At 40.0% G+C, this 19,316-nt stretch overlaps 1 protein-coding gene across 12 annotated transcripts in view; it reads left to right on the top strand.

Annotated features, from left to right (window-relative positions):
* The first annotated feature begins 217 nt into the window (after positions 1-217).
* nrxn3b (neurexin 3b) overlaps positions 218-19,316 on the top strand; it is a 449,304-nt gene continuing 430,205 nt past the window's right edge. For 11 of the 12 annotated variants that reach the window (XM_072444649.1, XM_072444613.1, XM_072444640.1 and 8 more), the window contains exons 1-4: positions 219-486; positions 6,509-7,605; positions 16,340-16,357; positions 17,472-17,498. In XM_072444649.1, coding sequence (XP_072300750.1) covers positions 6,909-7,605; positions 16,340-16,357; positions 17,472-17,498 — 742 coding nt within the window. In that variant the 5' untranslated portion in view covers positions 219-486; positions 6,509-6,908. Of the gene's footprint in view, positions 487-6,508; positions 7,606-16,339; positions 16,358-17,471; positions 17,499-19,316 lie in introns of all 12 variants that reach the window. The other variant, XM_072444632.1, reaches the window with a different exon arrangement.

Genomic DNA, 19,316 nt, shown 5'->3' with positions numbered 1-19,316 from the left:
CAATTTCATTCCTGGAGGGGCAATTTTCACCATTTTGTCCTAAAGTGGAGTCCCCACAGCGCGCGGTAGAAGGCGGCACGGAGCGTCAGCGCGCGCGTGTGTATGTGGCGGTGGGGGGGAGAGAGCGAAGGGAGAGAGAGTAAAGAGAGAGAGATTAGACCTATTCGTCGTCACTTTGCGCTGCTGAGTGAGAGAAGAGCTTGACCAGAGAGAGAGAGAGAGAGAGAGAGAGAGAGAGAGAGAGAGAGAACGATGCGCGTTCACTGAGTTAAGCCTGGGTAAGGAAGCGAGGAGGAGAGAAGGAAAAGAAGGGAGGAAGGACCGCGCTAATAACCTCCTCCTCATCACCACCACCAGCATCAGCAGCATCTCACAGCCCCGGGCGTACTCTTCTCTTCGCGCTCCCGAACGCGCTCTGGATGCGACCTCTCCGTGGATTTTAACGTTTTCCGTGTCGCTTTGTGGATTATCTCTCCGTGCGTAAAGGTAGGAACAATTCCTCGAACATAGCCTACTTTACAGTCACTAAATAAAGTAGAGGATGCTGATTAAGTTAGTTGACTTCTTTCATTGAGACGTAAGGGCTGACTTTTGCCCTGGATGCGCGGATTAAGGTGCGTACGGATAGGAGCGGTTTACGTGTTTGATTTCCATCGCTTTTTACGCGCCAAACACCGGCCAAACGCAGAGACGTGAACTCAAATCACACAAGGCACGTACGATGCTTAAATTTAGCTCCGATGTATAACTGTGACATTTACTTTAAAGAGCGTTCACTCGGAAAGTTTCAGTTCACTGCACCGCGTCTGGTTGTGGGGGGGCCGCGCGCTCAACGTAGAACCAAACACGCAAAATGTGGGAAAATTCAAGGGGAATGTGCGTAAAATGAGTTGCACTATGTCGCATTTTGAGTTCATATTGGGAGCGTATTTTTCAACAAACCATTGAGGTGTTTCACGCAAAGAGAACGAACACACACACACGCACGCACACACACACACACACACACACACACACACACACACACACACACACACACACGCACGCACGCACACACACACGCACACACACGCACGCACACACACACGCACGCACGCACGCACGCACGCACACACACACGCACACACACGAGCACACACACACACACACACACACACCAGAGTGCCACCATGCGGGACAGAGGGAAAGCGCTGGAAAACGTTACTTGTGTTTTATTCATCGGGGCTCGACTTGTGGATCGTCTTTCCGTTTTGTTTTAGTTCACATAGCCTGATAGTTTCACACTACATACAGCCACAGATGAGCTAAAATGCAGAGAGTAAGATCTATCAAGGGCCTGGTAGCAATATAGAACAATAAAAATGCTTTAAAGGACATACGTTAACAGTGGAGAAGCGCTAGTGCAACCTGGTGTCCAACAGGAGCAGCATTATTAATTAACACATTCTTGCCATTGAACATACAACATTTTCTTTTGTCGTTCCTAAATAAGACAAGTCATTTTATTCCCTCAATGTTATACCTCTCCATGTTGTACGTGGGGCTTTTCGCGGGCACCAGTAGGTCTGCGTGTCAAGGAAACTGGTTTTCAACGGGAGAAAGAAACAAAACACGTGATCACTTGTGCTTAAACATAATTATAGTGGAGCAAGCAGCTTGATGTGAAAGTCTTAAACATAGTATCAGAGTTCATCCGTAAGTTTTATGGTGTCCTGACTCTAAATATTGATTTCTTACTGCAATGTGTATAATTGCAATTTCTGTATAAACCATGGCTTGTAAAATGTAGCAGAATTTCATTAATTAATGCATCAAGTAATGCAGTAATGCAAAAAAATAACCCTATGCAGTACACAATTGCTAAAATGTTTCCATGATTTTTGTGAACAGTATTAACTTAAATAAATGTCTTGGATGCTGATCCTAACCTATACCATAATTACTACTTGGCTAACCGTACTATTACCTAAATGATTTAACCCATATCTTAAGCATGTTGCTTTAAATGACTTACTTCATGGAGGCAAGTCCCTATGAATTGATTGTAGTCGACTGAAGATTTTTTTGGTTGACTAAAGACGTGCCCAGTTTATCAATGAATCGACTAAAAGGGGGTGTGGCACGGACAGAAGCTCTCAAAATTATTAGGATCTAGCTCAAAAACAAAGTACCTGAAATATGAATACTTTTGATTTTAATGTAATTTAATAAGTACTTTTAAGGATGAGTTGACTCGTAAAATATTCGGTTGACATCATTGGCCGATTATTACCACAGCCCTAAAACGACAGCGTATACAGATCCCCCCCTTTGTGAGAAATACCTGCCCATCTTTCATCTTGCATCTTTTAAAGAAGTAAAATACATATTGTATATTGCTTCAGGCTTCAGTCCAGGGCACAAGCTATACCGCGAGTAATCCAACAGAAGTCTACTCATATCACACACATAGTACTATAGTCTAGCTCTAGTTTATCTTACGAGAACAATGACATATTAACGATTCCATGCACTGTAAGGGCGGTCATGTCTCCTCCCCTTGTGGGATTTGCACCTCTGCATGACCCCACAGTCACCACAGCACAAGCATACAGCCGGCCTCATGTAGCAGGGCCGTGCTGCTGTGACTGGTGTCATATGAAATCAGTCCTCCAGGCTGAGAGCCCTGACAGACAGGCGGAGCAGCGGGGGGCCGAGAAGGGCTCCTGGTGGGGACCAGACTATATTACAAAACATGTCAATAAATCTGCACAGCTCTAACCTCATGCTTCGATGCATCATTTATGGCCAGTCTGCGACGTTATCTGTTCAAGTTATCTCATATCCTGTGATGTTTAATAATTCAATGTGTGTATTCCGGAAAATGTATCTATGCCTATAATTGAATCAAGAACAAGGGCTTAACATATAGTCCCACAAAGATTTGATGGATGTTTAGAAACAGCCAAACAACTGAATTTCCCTAAATGACAAGATAATATTGGAGTATTTCTATTTGCTTAATTGAATTTGTTTGATTGAATTTACATTTATAAACACTGTAGTTCATACATTGTTTGGTTGGTGGTTGGAGGTTGGTGTAATGTCTCATTTGTCCAGTTTTCCATTAATAAAAATCAGTTGTAGTCATCTGGACATTGTTTAAGAAAGTCTCTCATCCAAGAGTCATTTTCAATCAGGAGTTTCCACCCGGTGAGCAGGGCCTACTCAGAGTAGGACAAATACTTGAGCTCTCAGACCAAATCTGTAGAATGAGAAAGACTCTAGGATGAGAGTCGAAATGTCTTCTTTTTCTATAACAGTGTCCAGTAAACTACAACTAAATCTGTATCATGCCCACATAAAATACCCTTTTTTACATAAAAACTTGACACGATAGAAAAATTGCATAACATTGTTTTCTTAGATGTGTTGAAGTTGAAGTTTCAAAATGATATGTCTATATTTAAAATTTGTCCTGTTCATCTGTATTGTCTCACCTATATACATATTCTGGCAGGTGAAATGTTAGCAAAAAGCTGAAGTAACACTATAATAAAGTTGTAAGTAAGTATTATTACTACCGGTACTTAGTTTTTTAAACATACTAGTCATTTTCTTAAGTATAGTCTTTCCACTTTGGCAATCCCTCTTCTCAAACTCAAAAGGGCTTCCCAAGACAGGCATCAAATCAATGTGAAACATAAATAGGACATATTTGCATTGTACATGTACTTAAAATGAGCTCTCTCTCTGGTTTCTAGACTTGGTTCTGGAAATAGCCTGATGAGCTGTCAGCACAGGGGTGGGCTGAAGGGTATCTCTTATGACAGCGTTGTCAGTGAAATATTTCCCTGTGAAATTGGACTTGTCACCACATTAGCCTTAATTAGCTTAGCCTGCAGTGTGGCTAGCAGGTGCAGTGTTGACATCATTTTTTATGGACACCTGCTAATGGAAATGACATGGAATGGGAAAAGTCAATGAATCATGGCTAAAGTACAATATGCAGTACAGCGCTTGTTTGAGGATATGATCGAGGCTATTGTCAAAGCCTAATTTGAAAGTAATGTTGAACGGGACCTGACACATTTCCTACAAAGGGAGATGAGACATGAGATTGAGTCCACGAGAACGAGACAACCCAAAGTTTTGACACAATAGATAATACATTTTGCGGTTCCATTCACAATTTTGGAACTCTTTAGGTGTTTTGCAAGTGATCCACTTATTTTATTTGTGCTGTTATTGTACTTTTTTTCTTTTTAATCTGTGACATATCAAACCAAAACTTACCCTTTGCCAGAGCTAAATAAACATGTATAATCTTGTGAGATCTATAGGCATGAGAGCTTGGTTACTGAACTTGAAATAAAAAATGCTCAAAAATTGACAGGTGATTGAAGAGGAAAAAAGAACAAAAGATCTTGTAATTGCCTCTGTAAACTTGAGGGACATGTTGTTCCTCAGGTCTACAGTTCGAAATCCAAATGTCAACTAATTGAAAATTAGGTGAATCATGCTCAGCGTTCATGAAAATGTCATTTAAAGGTTAATGTGTAGTCTGACAAAAGGTTTTAGCTAGAAAAAAAGGCACAGTGTTAGCATTGTGAGCCTTCCTGTCAAATCTATGTCTTACCGGGACACCTGATGCCTTACTCCAGCAGAGCGCACAATAAGTCATGTTAATTGAATAGAAGCCGGAGCCAATTGTCAAAGCAGACTGGCATCTCGAGTTTCATGGGCACACGGCGGCCCTACTTTGTGCACAAATACACGGCGAATATCGAGCGAGCGAGCTGGATTGACAGCTGCGTTTACTTTATTATTATTTCTCCGGAACACACAGAACCCTTTTAACCTTCGAGCCGTCTCACCGTGGCACTTTTAAGACAAAGGAAGTGGCAGGCGAGTCCACCGCGCTGTCAGAGAAACGCACAGCGGCACTCGCCCGGACACAGACAAACGCATTAGCATAGGTATCGGTTACTAGAATTCAATAGCTCGCATGCTTCGGCAAGATTAACTATTCAGGGGAGGTGGTTAAAGGGACTATTGTGTTGCATGGGTCTGCGCTGCTGTCATGATTGGACAGTGTGTTTGTCTGGTGGGCTGCCTCCTGCCAAAACAATCGCAAAGGCAAAGAGCTGCTAGAGTAGACACACGTATAAAGTTTCCCTATTAAATCATCTCTAAGTAATTCAAATCTAACTGAATGGGACTTAATGAAACAGCTTGTGGAGGATTTGTAATATACTGTGTCATTTGGGTTAGTTGTCTGATTTATTCACCAGAAAAAAAAGGAGGGGAATGCAAATCGGAAAGGAGATTCACTAAATGAAGTGGCATCCTCACATCTTTCCGAATAAGTGTTTATGGTTGTAATCCCCAAAGACATGCAAATAGGAGTGAGAGTAGTAGCAGATAATTAGACTTATTTATCAGAATCCCAGCAGGCCCGTTCAGATAGCGGGCTAATGTCTGAGGCTAAACACATGTTCTGGCTCACCTCCATGGATTTTCACTCATCAATGATCAACAACAGCCTACGATTTCATGTTTTATGCATATTTTGTGTGTCTGTCTATGACTATTAGCTAATTTAACACTTGTAAAGCAGTAAAAGTCTGAAGGGGAGAGGAAAGTTAATTTGGGCGGATAGGACTAGGCGATAAGGTTGAAATGGACCCAATTAAAAACTCATAATGATATAATAGTATAATTAGCAATTTACTCCTCGGCCACGCAAACGATTAGATTTTTGTGTTTTTATGATGTCTCGATTTGGAGTGCTCTTTATTTAGCTTTTAAGGAGGAACAATAAATCAAGGCATACTAAAAGAAGTAATATTGAGTGCCAAAGCTTATCTCTCAAAATTATGAAGATAGTGCTAGTTATTAGGTAAATTATATATTATTATTACATTTTTTACAAAGAGTAATTTTAACCCCTTACCTTGTAAAGCTGAGTTATTGTGAGGTTCTAAATATTGATATCGCCGCCAAAAAGTATAATTGGTAACACATATCTACAAAGCATATTAAGATGTTTATTAATCATTAACTTATCATTGACAAAAACAAATAAACAAATAATTTTAAGTAAATACATTTACTAATCATGAAAAAAAATATATATATATATAAGGCATTTCTACAAAGCATTTTTAAATGTTTATTATGCTTCATAGTTAATGATTCGTTTATTTTTGGTTCACAATTAGTACATTATTCTTCAATATGTGTTAATGATTTGTTTATTTTAGTCAAAGATTAGTTAATTTGTTGGTATGTCTTATTATAATGTGTTACCCTATAATTTATATTTTTAACATACTTTAATGTACCAAAATACCATCTTTACCCACCTCACTAAATCTTGATTGCATTTGTTGGACTCACATGGGATGGTGTGTCCTTCATTGCTCTCTTGTAGTTTATTATTTTACAAGGTTATGTCACGACAACTGACTTGATACCATTCATTGCTCCTTAATAAAATATGCATGTGGTGTGTCTTGTTTTGCAGTGGTGCATAGCCTGCTGTCCACGGCCGGAAGCTACACCATGAGGCACAGAAGTGGAACAACTCTCCAAGGCTTCAACCCTGGAAGTCGCCGCAAAGAGAAAGTCCAAGATGTTCTGAATTACTAGCAAACTTATTTTCTTTTTACCTGTCCGCCGAGCCCATGTGCAAATTGGATATTTTCTTTTCATATAGTCCTGCTTAGGCTTGGATAAGAAGATTAAAATCCATTATCAACATTAGATCTGCCTCAAAGATAAAAGAGGCATATTGCTTTTGCAGCTTGGCCGCGAAATTATCTATGTGGAATATAAGATAAATTGCGAAGCATAGCCATAATCAGATGTTATTATCACTCCAAGGATCTTTCTAACTCTTCGGGCACATCCTCTACTTATCTGCAATGAATCCCAACGGCCTACCTGGGTTTGGTCTTTTGCTGCTTAGTTTGATGTTGGGCCTTAACACGGCGTTGGAGTTCACCGGCTCAGAAGGTCAGTGGGCTCGCTACCTCCGCTGGGACGCTAGCTCCCGAAGCGACCTCACCTTCCAGTTCAAGACGTCACAATCGAACGGCCTGGTCATCTACTTCGACGACGGCGGATACTGCGACTTCCTCCTCCTCGCGTTGAACCACGGGAAAATGCAGCTACAGTACAGCATCGATTGCGCCGAAACTACCATTACCTCGGACAAAATGGTCAATGATAGTCGTTGGCATTTCGCTGCTATAAATCGGCACAACTTGCGGACTGGTTTGGCCATCGACGGTCAAACCAAAACCCAGGAGGTGCGCCCCCAAAGGCAGTTCATGAAGATTGTCAGCGATCTATTTATTGGAGGTTTACCGGGGGACATACGCACATCGGCCATCACCTTGCCGTCCGTCCGCGAGCTTTGGCCTTTCAAGGGAATTATTACTGATCTGAGTTATGGAAGTAAACTACCCAGGCTCATAAATAGTCAGAAGGTGCGCTTGGAGATGATTGGGCTATGCACGGAAAACCCCTGTGAGAACGGTGGAATCTGCTCCTTGGCAGATGGAGAAACCTACTGTGACTGCTCCAAAACTGGATATGTAGGTCGATATTGCACCGAAGGTAAGAGTGGCTGGCTCCAGAGCTTTCTGTGTCAAGTGCTGAATATTGATTAAAACGGTCTTTAAAATGCACAGGTTTTCCTCGATAACTTAAAGAGAAAAGCTTTCAGCACAAATCCCATAGAATTGTCAATAGTTCTGTCAATCTTTATTGCTTTTTAGGATTACATATGTAAGTTTTAACAAATCTGCAGTCATAGCCAAAGACATAAAATCCCCTGACAATTCAGCAGTTTGTATTCAAATTTACAGCCTCCGTTAACCAAGCTACTTGTTCATTCATCCGGATACAAAATGGACAGGAGCCGGAATCTAACCCACACCCTGGCACTTACTGAATGCGATGCTCTGACTCAGGAGCATGATTATTTGCCTGTTTGAAATCTGATCGCTCAAAGTGCCTGTTGAGCGTTAAGTGCATCTGGGAGAGGTTAGTAAATTTGCTTTTAGCATATATTGAAATGCTAATCTTATCCAAGTAGATGTCTGTGTTGTACTTGTGGACACTCTAGTTCTGAGCGTAGCCTCTGCTTCTGATTGGTAGCTGAAGCACTAGCTGACCTTTTGTTTCCAGAAAAGGTCAAACTATTTCTAACTATGTATAATTATATTGTAATATTAGATCATTCAAATCTATATTGACCTAGCTATTTTCCTACTGCTGGTAATAACATATCAGCTCTTTTTAATGGACTATCTTAAAATGCTTTCAGTTATCCAAATGTATGTTCCACAACTTCACAACCTCAATTTTACTCTTTTGGAAACAGACTTGCATGTTGGACACATCTAAAACCAATGATATAGTTTACATTGAAAGGCTTAATACAAACTGCTGAGTTATGATCAATGATTGTATTAGATACATAACTATTGTGTCATTCTTGCTGTTATACCTGATGTAATTTGTGGCCTTCAAGCAAAGTACATCCATTAATTTAAACATTCATTAATTTAAAGATTTAGCATTTGCAAACCAGAAAGTTTCTTACAAAACCAAGATGCAGCATGCTTGTTTAAAGAAGCTTGCGGTGCACTGTGGGGTTCAGGAAAGAAGTATTTCCTCTTGGGTGGTTACTTTAACAGCAGCTTTTAGAAAGTGTTCAACTTTCATTGGGGAGTGTTATTGGAGGTGATGTGCTCAGCGTTTTCCTTTTGCCTTCACAGTTATTACTTGTGATGAAGAAGAGGAAGCTCTGGATGCAGGATTAGCTGATATGACTAAATTTACACTTCTCTTTTCCAATTCCCCCCCCATTTTTAAATGTATTCAGCTCCTGCAAGGTGCTGCCACAACCTGAAGGTACAGAGTCTTTTGGATGAGAAACAACTCTATCTCTATCTCCCTCTGCTTTCGATTCAAGGTCATCTCAGTTTTTGGGGACAAGCGTAATGAGATTCAGCACTTTGACAATCTTAGCGCAAATTAGAGAGTTTACAGGGACATTTTTCAGCAATTACTTCAGACTCTCAGGGCGTGAGGTGACAGAAGCGTGCTGCAAGAGTACGTTTTCGAACAAAACAGCAAACATGGCTTTACTGGAAGTTTTGCAAGTTTTTATTGTTCAGTGAAGTGCCCTCGATGTTTGTAGCCTTGCGTCTAATCAAGGCCAACCCCCTGCTCTTCAAAAAACAGCTTGTATTTTTAAGATCCCTGTTTGTACTAAGAATATCTCGCTCCAATGTTGTTTTGAGCGCTATATCTTCGACACGAGACATCTTGGAGTTTATATTTAGACAATTACAATAGAATTTGCTTCTTAATCTTTCTCTCCTTCTGGTATATGGGTATGAAATGTACTGAAAATTTGAGTGTGGACAGGCCTATGTCGTATTTCCTCCACCATTGACCTAGTTTTGGATAATCGGACTGACATGGCTGAAGGATGACTCCATTTTGGCTCTTTGCCCCAATACCTCCTCTCACCCACTCACACACAGACACACCAGAGGAATGCTCATTGAATACTATGATACTGCATGGTTTTAATACAATTATTTATGACTGGAAGAAAAGTGAAATCAACAATCCCAAAAAAGAAAGGATAGACTGGCCTGGCAGCTATCTACAATTAGAAGTGGCTTGATTCAGGACAACATGTGATGCGCTGGTAGCGGAGCAGCCAGGCGCACTGACTGGACTTTCCCCTGTAGCTTAATACTATTTACTCATCATTCCTTCTCCTTCCAAAAAGTCAATAAAAGGGATGAAAAGCTGGAAGTGAACCACTTATTTAAGTAAAAAGATTGATACTATGTTATCTGATAATGTTATCTAATTTAATAAGCATAAACAGTATAAGAATTGACCAAAATGTTTTAAATTTAAACAACCAACTCCCTCAACATTCAATTTTTTTTTTTTCTCTTGGGAATGGCCCTGAAACAATATTTACTTGTAATGTCAGCAAACCAAGAAAATATTTTTTTTAGCGATACAAAAATGCATTTAGACGCACTGCCTTTTCTGACCATTTAGCCTTGAGGAAAAGAATGGTGTGACGCAACCTTTATGCATCCCGTGAGGTCAGCGATTGCCCCAGAACCACCGCGAGCCAACCCCTTTTTGTCTACCACTCTCTCCCACACAGACATCCATCTTACCACGCACCTATTCCCTACCGACTATTATTCCAGCCCATAAAATCCTGCAAACGGGAGGAGGCAAGCCATGTTAGCTCCCCTGTTGATAGGAACACTGCTCCTTTCTGCCTACCCCATTAACTGATGTGGCTGATTGTTGATTATGCCACAGAGACAGAGACAGAGAACCATAATTAGAAAGATAATGAGAACAGAGATGGCTAATTTGCCTGTAAAATGTCTGCGAAAATACCAAAGTCAATTTCAGACGTCTTTTGGTTCACAATAGCAAAAGATATGGTGCCTATTATGTTTGAAAGTGTTGGAAAGCTTTTTCTTTGACTATTTCCAGAAGGACAATGCATGTTTTAATGTGCACTAAGTAACTTTCTGTACGGTTTGGCCTTAGAGTATGGCATTAAACAGAAGTTTTATCTATAGGAGAACCCGCTCACAGTAAGAATGCAGGTTCTTTGGAGCGATCAAAAACACTTGTAACTGAATATAGATGGATAGATAAATAAGTTATGAATGCTTATATAAAATGCATAAATATTTTACTAAGGTACCTTAATTTAAACCCATTACCACTTGATGAAGTGACAGTTTTCCGTATTCGACCCATTTATATTGAAGGGGGGAAAAATAGATCCCAGATACCTATAGAGATACCTATAGATCCCAGATTTTCAACTAGTTGGCCTTGAGGGATTTGAGCAAAAATATTGACATGATTTTAATACATTTTAATTTTGGAGTGTCCTGAGCGAACCAGAATGGCACAAAAATGACAACAATTCTCAAACCCCAAGAGCCAGACACGCGACGTCTGCATTACACCTCTTCTTTTAATCATCTCTGTCATAATGTTTTAGTGGATGGTATGTAGTGGCATCTTTTCAACAACAAAAACAACAACAAAAAACTGTTCCGCCACTCAGAAATGGTTGAAAACATTGCCGTAGAGAGCCCATTTAGCCATCGAAAGGTCCAACACATCTTTGCAATCAAACCCAGTATCTTGCTTTTGCCACTATGCCTATGGGGAGGCCGTCTGTCCGAGCTGTGAATATTTATGCTTCTGTAACATTATCCGCCTGCGCTGGCCAAAGCTCACGTGCACATATTAAAACAAGTGCGCGTAGAGACACAAGTTCTGCGCAGTGCAACAAGGCCCGGGAGCTGCTCGTTAAAACAGGCAGATGGCTGACTGGCTGAGTGGACTGGGCCTCAGAAGTGTTTTGCCAGCTATATTCCTAAAGGTAGTCTGCTAGCCCAGTGGCCTAGAAGCAAAATGCAGAAGGAGCATGGTGGGGGCTAGAAAGTGTGCTAGCAATGTTTTGGAAGGGAATAAAAAGAAAGGCTCAACAGTTTGCATATTACAGTAGACCATTAAGAAGCGTGGGCTTAACTGTCTAAGGAAATGGTTTCATAAAATTTAAACTGCCATGAACTTAAACTGTACAAGACAAAATAACCCCCAGCCGTAAGCTTATGCTATTTGGGTTTGTTTTTAAAGTCAAGTAAGTATTTGTCGAAGAGTGTGTAGGATTATGTTATGAATGTTAAAACCATTTAAAACTGCAAGTAAAAATAAGATTTTGAACTCCTGGCCATTGCATCTAAAATGTCTCCATGCCCAGTTAAAGGTGCACTACATAACGTTTCTGTTGGAGGGTCCATCACCTGCTTGTCTCCATTGACTTTAGCTGTTGCTTTGCCTGGAATGTTCTGCAGTATGGCTGGGCCTTTTAATTATACAGTATATTGACTTCAATAAATGATCGATGGAACAACAGTTTTTCGTGCTCAATATCTTTTGTGTGAAAACTTAAGTTAAATTTCAAAAGTTATGTCGTAGTCATTTGTCAAGATTTAACCTCAGGTCAAATAAGTAATGATATGACGACTTACGTGTTTTATTTGCCTATTTATTTATATTTTACTTTTATAAAAGGGTGGATAGTCAGTGTATGGAATTAAACATATCTATATTGCATTTATTCAACCTTTTTCATTGCCAAAAAAAAATAGATATCTAAATAATTCATCCTTGCTACGAGCGCCTCTTCACAGATCTGACCTGTAACTTGATCTGGTGAAGTCACTTGCTTACATGAGATGGATGTATTTAAGGCCGTACTGTGAAACATTCCAGGCAAATAAACAACATGGTGGACCATGCCCTCCAAACGTTACATTCAAACCTTTAATCAAAACGTCACAGAATTTGTCGCTTTTACTGGTAATGTTGCTGCACCTGTTTGAGCAGAAGTAGCTCGCAAAATAGTTCCTACATTCTGTCTTACGGCCCACATGCTGCACATCCAATTTTCTGTAACTCGCTGCCAACGGTGCAACTTTCCTGTTCATTTTCTGATCTCCCGCGGCTCCCCACACCGCCTTTTTCACCATAAACATCACAGCTCGGTCCAACAGCTTAGCACTATAAACAGTTGGCTATAAAACACATGTTCAGCTTCTATTCCCAGGTGGATCGGGATGTATCAGAGTGGCAAACTGTGTCGAGGTTGCGAACTGCTGACATGAACCACCGCTCGCCACCGTGGTCCAACATGCTCGCGCGGCAAATCTGAGAAAAGCTATGGCCTTCGCTCAGTCAATATGATAACAAGAGTAGCCAAAAAGTACTTCATAAAGGCAGTTTAAAGAAGTGGGCCAACCGTGATTGTAAAAGTATCTGCTTTATCATTTTAAGCTGATGTAATTGGAAGGTCAAAGTATTAAACAACGCACAAAATCTGGTATTTTCAAAGAACGGAACACAAAAAAGAAAAAAAAAGAAAAGAGTCACCAAAACTTTTACTCAAGAACAGATGAAATGTATTACTTAAGAAGGAGTCTAAAAACTTGTATTTATATTGCAATTTTCACAGACCAAATTCACAAAGTACTTCACAAGCTACAATACAAACACAAAAGAGAGACTAAATAATGTACCCATGTAAATGCACTAAATGCAACAGGCTATTACCCTCCTCTGCCAATAACTTCACAAAATCCCTATTTTAATATGTACTCCATTTCGTCAGTGTCATTAGCTGTACAAATATCAATACTGGATGCTGGCCCTCATTCAATTCAATTAAAAAGGGGCGACATTATGAGATCTCTTGAATACCTCGGAGTGCTTCGGCTGTACACATAAGTTCAAGGTTATTAAAAGCCAATGTGGATTCTTTAATGAATATGTAGAGCAATCACCCTCTTCCCTACATCACTTGGCAGCGAGCAATTCTTCAGAAGCAAATACGGAAAGACGGATGGCTCGTAATTGAAGGCGAGCAAACTGTTAAGCAAGCGCTGAAATGGTGCCTCCGGGCTTAGCTTTGGGGATTAATAAACAGACATAAAAAAAATGACAGTTACAATCATCTCACTGTAAAAAGTAGGTCACAGGAGGGAAAAAACACAACAGGGAGGGACTTGCCTGATTCGGTGCAGAGAGGGCATTTGTGTCTAGTGCCCAAGCTGGAAATTATGTTTGGATTTGAGTGCTGGTAAAATAGAGCAGGGGATTACGTTACGACCACATGTCCACTCCAGCACAGTGGCTTGTTCTGGACGCGGCAGCAAGAGAAAGCGGGTTTATCTCGACGTGGAGGACAGACTGTAAGCATGCATGTAGCCACAGATGCAAGAGCAAAACCTTTAGGCAAATATAGAATAAAATATGTTAGACCCTTTGAAGTATAAAACATGTAGACACAATTATTCTAAAAGTCAGAATAGAGGCAAATTGAAGTGGATTTTGATGGAGAGGCTTTACCACAAATTGTAATTTTTGTGAAGCTTAAGTACAATTTTGATGATAGAAAATAAAAATAAAAAATAGATAGATAATCAAAACCATGTTTACCCTGTAAAGTCAAACTTGTTGCAATAAGATTTTGATTTCAGAGTTCATATTTTCAACATGTCCAGGAGCATTAACATTAGTGAGAAAACTCCAATATGAACGGCTAAACTAATGCAAAAATCCCATGCATTGTTTTAAAAGTCTAAATCACAGGGTTACCAGGTTTAAGACAGAATAAAAGAGGTCATACGTCATTGATGGCCAATCCAAAGACAAACCACTGTCTGTCATGAGCCCCTCCCCCGGCTCCTCTGTCCTTGGCAATGTCGACATGTGGGAAGCGGCCATTTTGGACTCCCGAAAGGATGAAGAAAAAAAGAAAAGAATGTCCACAGTCAGAGGAGGGTGGGTTTGGGCGTTGTAGTTAGATCATTAGTGGTGGGAAAAGGGCAAGGCCGCGCAGAGCTCAGGGCACAGATCAAGCCATGGCACTGACTCACAATCAGATCTGATATAAAGAGTTAGACAAGAGCCAGCACTTTTATATATATATATATATATATATATATATATATATATATATATATATATATATATGAACTGTGGCCACTATCCAGATTAGAGTAAGTCCGCGACATGTTTCCTTCTGTCGGCAGCAGCTGTCAGTCACCGGGCTAGATCCCGCCTCCTCACCTGCTCCTCTCACCCCCCCTCACCTCCCCGAAACATCACAGGGGGTTAGTTACACTTTAAAAAGTTAAATGAATTAATTTGATTTCTTTAGACAAATTATTTTACGTGACATAGTTTCAGAGCTTGGTTAAAAATGTTACTCAAGTAAGAGTACAGTTGTTTCAAATGAATGATACTCATGTAGAAGTAGAATGTAAGAATAAGAGTACTTTTGTGGGGAAAAGTTGGTAATGTAATTAGAAGGACGCAACATAAAACAATGCACAAAATCAGGTATTTTCAAAGGATATGGAACGCAAAACTGAATTAATGGAGCAGAGCAAGAAACACAAATGTTCAAATATTTTCAACATCTGTTACAGATTAACTCACACACAGTTTATAACCAAAACCGAGTATATAGACTGTAAATATATTACTAAAGTACGACTAAAAGAAAATTATGATGCATGAAATCTCTCAAAGAAGTAAAATTGTATTAAGACTGATGTACTTAACTAAATCCACCCACAGCCTTGTAGTTTCAAGACTGAATGGAAAAAAGATGAATTGTGTTGAAATGATGTGTTTTGTGAATTCTCCTTGACAGCCCAGGGAAAGCAGGCTTTTCTTCACACACAAAGTAAATTCTGTTTCCAGTAGAACAGAAACTGGAGTTGATGATTAAATATGTAAATTGTTATTGCACCAAAAAGTCTCACATTCAATTTCACGGTTATTAAAATGTTGGAATTGTTTGTAGAAGTGTATGTAAAACATTAATAGTTAGATTGTAGCTGATACTATTGCATTCAAATTACCTATATTACTGTTATAAAGGTAAAGATCTCGCTCTCAATAAAAAAATAAGTGTTTTATACTTGGAAACAGCAGGTCACAAAACAAAAATCTAAAGCGACTGAATGGGACCATTGCTCTCTCATGCAGTCTAAGCTCAAGTGACATGTTTGATACCCAAAAGGTGACAAACTGTGGGTGAGATCCTGGTGAAGAAGTTTGCCGCAAGGATCCACACAACTTTTAATTTTATTTATACTGTCGTGTCATGACGTCCTGCCATGAGCATTCCTCTGGTAAAACAAACAGCAAAGTCACTCTGCACAATTAAGAAGTAACACCAAAAAAGTGTATGCGATCTTCACACTTTCACACATTCACAGATCGGAATTAAACTGAAAAAAATCAGGGTGGAGGATTATTACGTTTTGGGTCTGTCGAAGCGTCCGGGCATCCACAAGCCTCACGTCACCGTAAATCTGTGCACAGTAGATTTACGTGGATTTAATGTGTGTGAGGATTTCTGTGTGATGTCGGGTGCAGAATATTAAAAGCATCAAATATTCTGGTTATTATTAAAGTGTTGGTTGATGAAGGTGCCTTGTCGATCTGCATTCCCAAGAGAACGGGACAGATTTGTGATTCTATGTGTTTCTCTCCACAGGGATTTACAGTACAGCGCTGTAGATGTTTTTTTGAACAGGCATGTCAAGGGGCACCTTTTCTGTTCCTTACATGAAACAATAGTTCTTCAAAGGTGTGTTTGCTTTGCATGTTAGACCATGCAAATGTCATAGCGTGTTGTTAATGCTAATCTTTCTCTTCTTTGCTCTGTCCTCTCTTTCTTCTTACGTCTTCACAGTCGTCCAGAGGAGACCAGGTGAGTCCTACTGCTACTTATACCACAAAACTTTTATACAACTTGATACTTTTATAAATGCTCCAGCATATAGTCTATATCTATGTGTAGAGATCAAGATTGTGCCATCACTCGTCATTAGCCTAATGTTTAGCCAAAGGTGGTTTTAAAATGCCGTAATATTTCAGAAGTATTCTAATTCAAGTGTGATAAATGTATGTACCAGTGGTGGAGGAAGTACTCAGTTTTGTTGGTTCAGTAAAAGTATAAGTAGCACACAAAAAATCGACTGAAGTTAAATGTAAAAAAAGTATTGAAGCATGAAATTAGCTGATTTTGAGAATCTTGCTGTGATCAAATGTAGCAATTTGAATCAATTTCTTCGTCTAGTTACTTTTATTCATATATCTTTATTTTTTCAAAGCCAGTACAAACGTTTTGCGCAGAATATTATGAGAAAATGTGCTATTATAATCTCCCAACTCATATGAAAAGTACGTTCCACTTTTCAGTTCAGTAGAAAGTTCAGATTATTGCTCTCAAATGTAGTAAAGAAAAATATTAAAAACGTCTGCTGTAAAATGTACAGATGCCTAAACATTTTATATATTTAAATATATTTATGTTTGTACTTTGTTACTTTCCACCACTGGCATCCAACAGCTTATTGGGTTGCTTTTTGTAATTTTGCTGACAATATTATTTTTCTACATTAAATCCCGAGCTCTGTTAGGATTATAAAGTATTGTCTTAAAAGAGATAACAACACGCCTCATAATTATAGTTACATACTGCAAATTCAGCACAGTCATAGTCAAAGTCATATTAAAAATGAAAATATTATTGTAATTTCTGCAGTAGTTTAATAGCATTGTATGTAGGATTTAGCTGTGTAAAAGTGTAATATTAACTGACCATTTACTTCCCCACCATGTCCTTCTTTATTAGTTATTGACCTTTTTACTGTTAAGCATGGAAGCTTTCAAATGCATTTGGAAAGCTTTTTCTGAAGTGTTTTACCATGGTTTGCCGTTGTGTAAAACCATGAAAAATGACAATACAAGCTGAGTATTGGTGTGTTTTTATTCTCAACCATGTTCTCTGTCCCTTTCTCTCTTGATTTCTCTGTCTCAAGGCCTGGCACACCTGAAGGCAGAACAAGGTACTCTCTTCTCTCTCTATTATTTGTGTTCACTCATTGCTTTGGCTTGTTTTGGGGTATTATTTTACACCCAACGCATTTGTTAAGTGTTGTGGTGCATTCGGCTGCTTCCATTGTCGCTGCAGTGGAAAGTGTGTGTGTGTGTGTGTGTGCAGTGTGTGTGTGTGTGTGCAGTGTGGGGTTAAGGTGCATGGCGGCGTGGCATGTTCTCATCTAACCTTGGGCTTGGGCGTTCTATGCTTCTGTGTCTGCTCACCGCCCGCTCACCCAGGTTCGTGTGTATTACATAATTTTGTGCTGTGTACTCGTTTGCACGGCTAACTCGCGCTGACACACTCCGCTGTTCCGACACAACCTCTGCAGCGACAGGACGGGGAGGGCAAAGCAGAGAAAAGCAAAGACACAAGGAAGGCTATAGTCAACTCAGTCAAATGTGTGCAGACAGAGGGAAAACAAGGGCTCATTTTGGCAGAGAACAGACAAACCTGGGGCTGAAGTGGGGACCGGAAATGTGGACGGAACTGTAGAGACACAACTTTAAAGTACTTTGATATTATATAGAAATATTCTGTCATCTGGTGAATAGAATTGGAAATAAATGTAGGAAGATAACTGGCAAGGAACAGAACAGTTACAGTATGTAAAGGATGGCCATGTCAATCATCAGTGATGTTGAGCCTCCTTTGTGTGAAGAGTTTATTAAGTTAACAACATCCATCGGCATCAATACAGAATGCCTTTAGCAACAGAGGTGTACAAAGATTAATTTGTGCCAAATCAGTTAGTTTGTCAATAAAGCCCTTGAAATGTAAGTAAGTAAATACAAATATAAAATAAAAATACAGTATATGTTTCAATTAATTAAACTGAGGTCCACACTACACGACTGGACGGAGTGTGATTATAGAGTCTGAGGTCCACACTACACGACTGGACGGAGTGTGATTATAGAGTGTGAGGTCCACACTACACGACTGGACGGAGTGTGATTATAGAGAGTCTGAGGTCCACACTACACGACTGGACTGAGTGTGATTATAGAGTGTGAGGTCCACACTACACGACTGGACTGAGTGTGATTATAGAGTGTGAGGTCCACACTACACGACTGGACTGAGTGTGATTATAGAGAGTCTGAGGTCCACACTACACGACTGGACTGAGTGTGATTATAGAGTCTGAGATCCACACTACACGACTGGACTGAGTGTGATTATAGAGTCTGAGGTCCACACTACACGACTGGACTGAGTATGATTATAGAGTCTGAGATCCACACTACACGACTGGACTGAGTGTGATTATAGAGTCTGAGGTCCACACTACACGACTGGACTGAGTGTGATTATAGAGTCTGAGGTCCACACTACACGACTGGACTGAGTGTGATTATAGAGTCTGAGGTCCACACTACACGACTGGACTGAGTATGATTATAGAGTCTGAGGTTCACACTACACGACTGGACTGAGTGTGATTATAGAGTCTGAGGTCCACACTACACGACTGGACTGAGTGTGATTATAGAGTCTGAGGTCCACACTACACGACTGGACTGAGTGTGATTATAGAGTCTGAGGTCCACACTACACGACCGGACTGAGTGTGATTATAGAGTCTGAGGTCCACACTACACGACTGGACTGAGTGTGATTATAGAGAGTCTGAGGTCCACACTACACGACTGGACTGAGTGTGATTATAGAGAGTCTGAGGTCCACACTACACGACTGGACTGAGTATGATTATAGAGTCTGAGGTCCACACTACACGACTGGACTGAGTATGATTATAGAGTCTGAGGTCCACACTACACGA

Source organism: Eucyclogobius newberryi, unplaced genomic scaffold (assembly GCF_026437365.1).
Source record: "Eucyclogobius newberryi isolate DKJ021-1_F unplaced genomic scaffold, fEucNew1.0.hap1 SCAF_1, whole genome shotgun sequence".
Lineage (NCBI taxonomy): Eukaryota > Metazoa > Chordata > Actinopteri > Gobiiformes > Gobiidae > Eucyclogobius > Eucyclogobius newberryi.
Note: the sequence above shows the minus strand (reverse complement) of the source record. Positions and strands in the feature narration are given on the sequence as shown.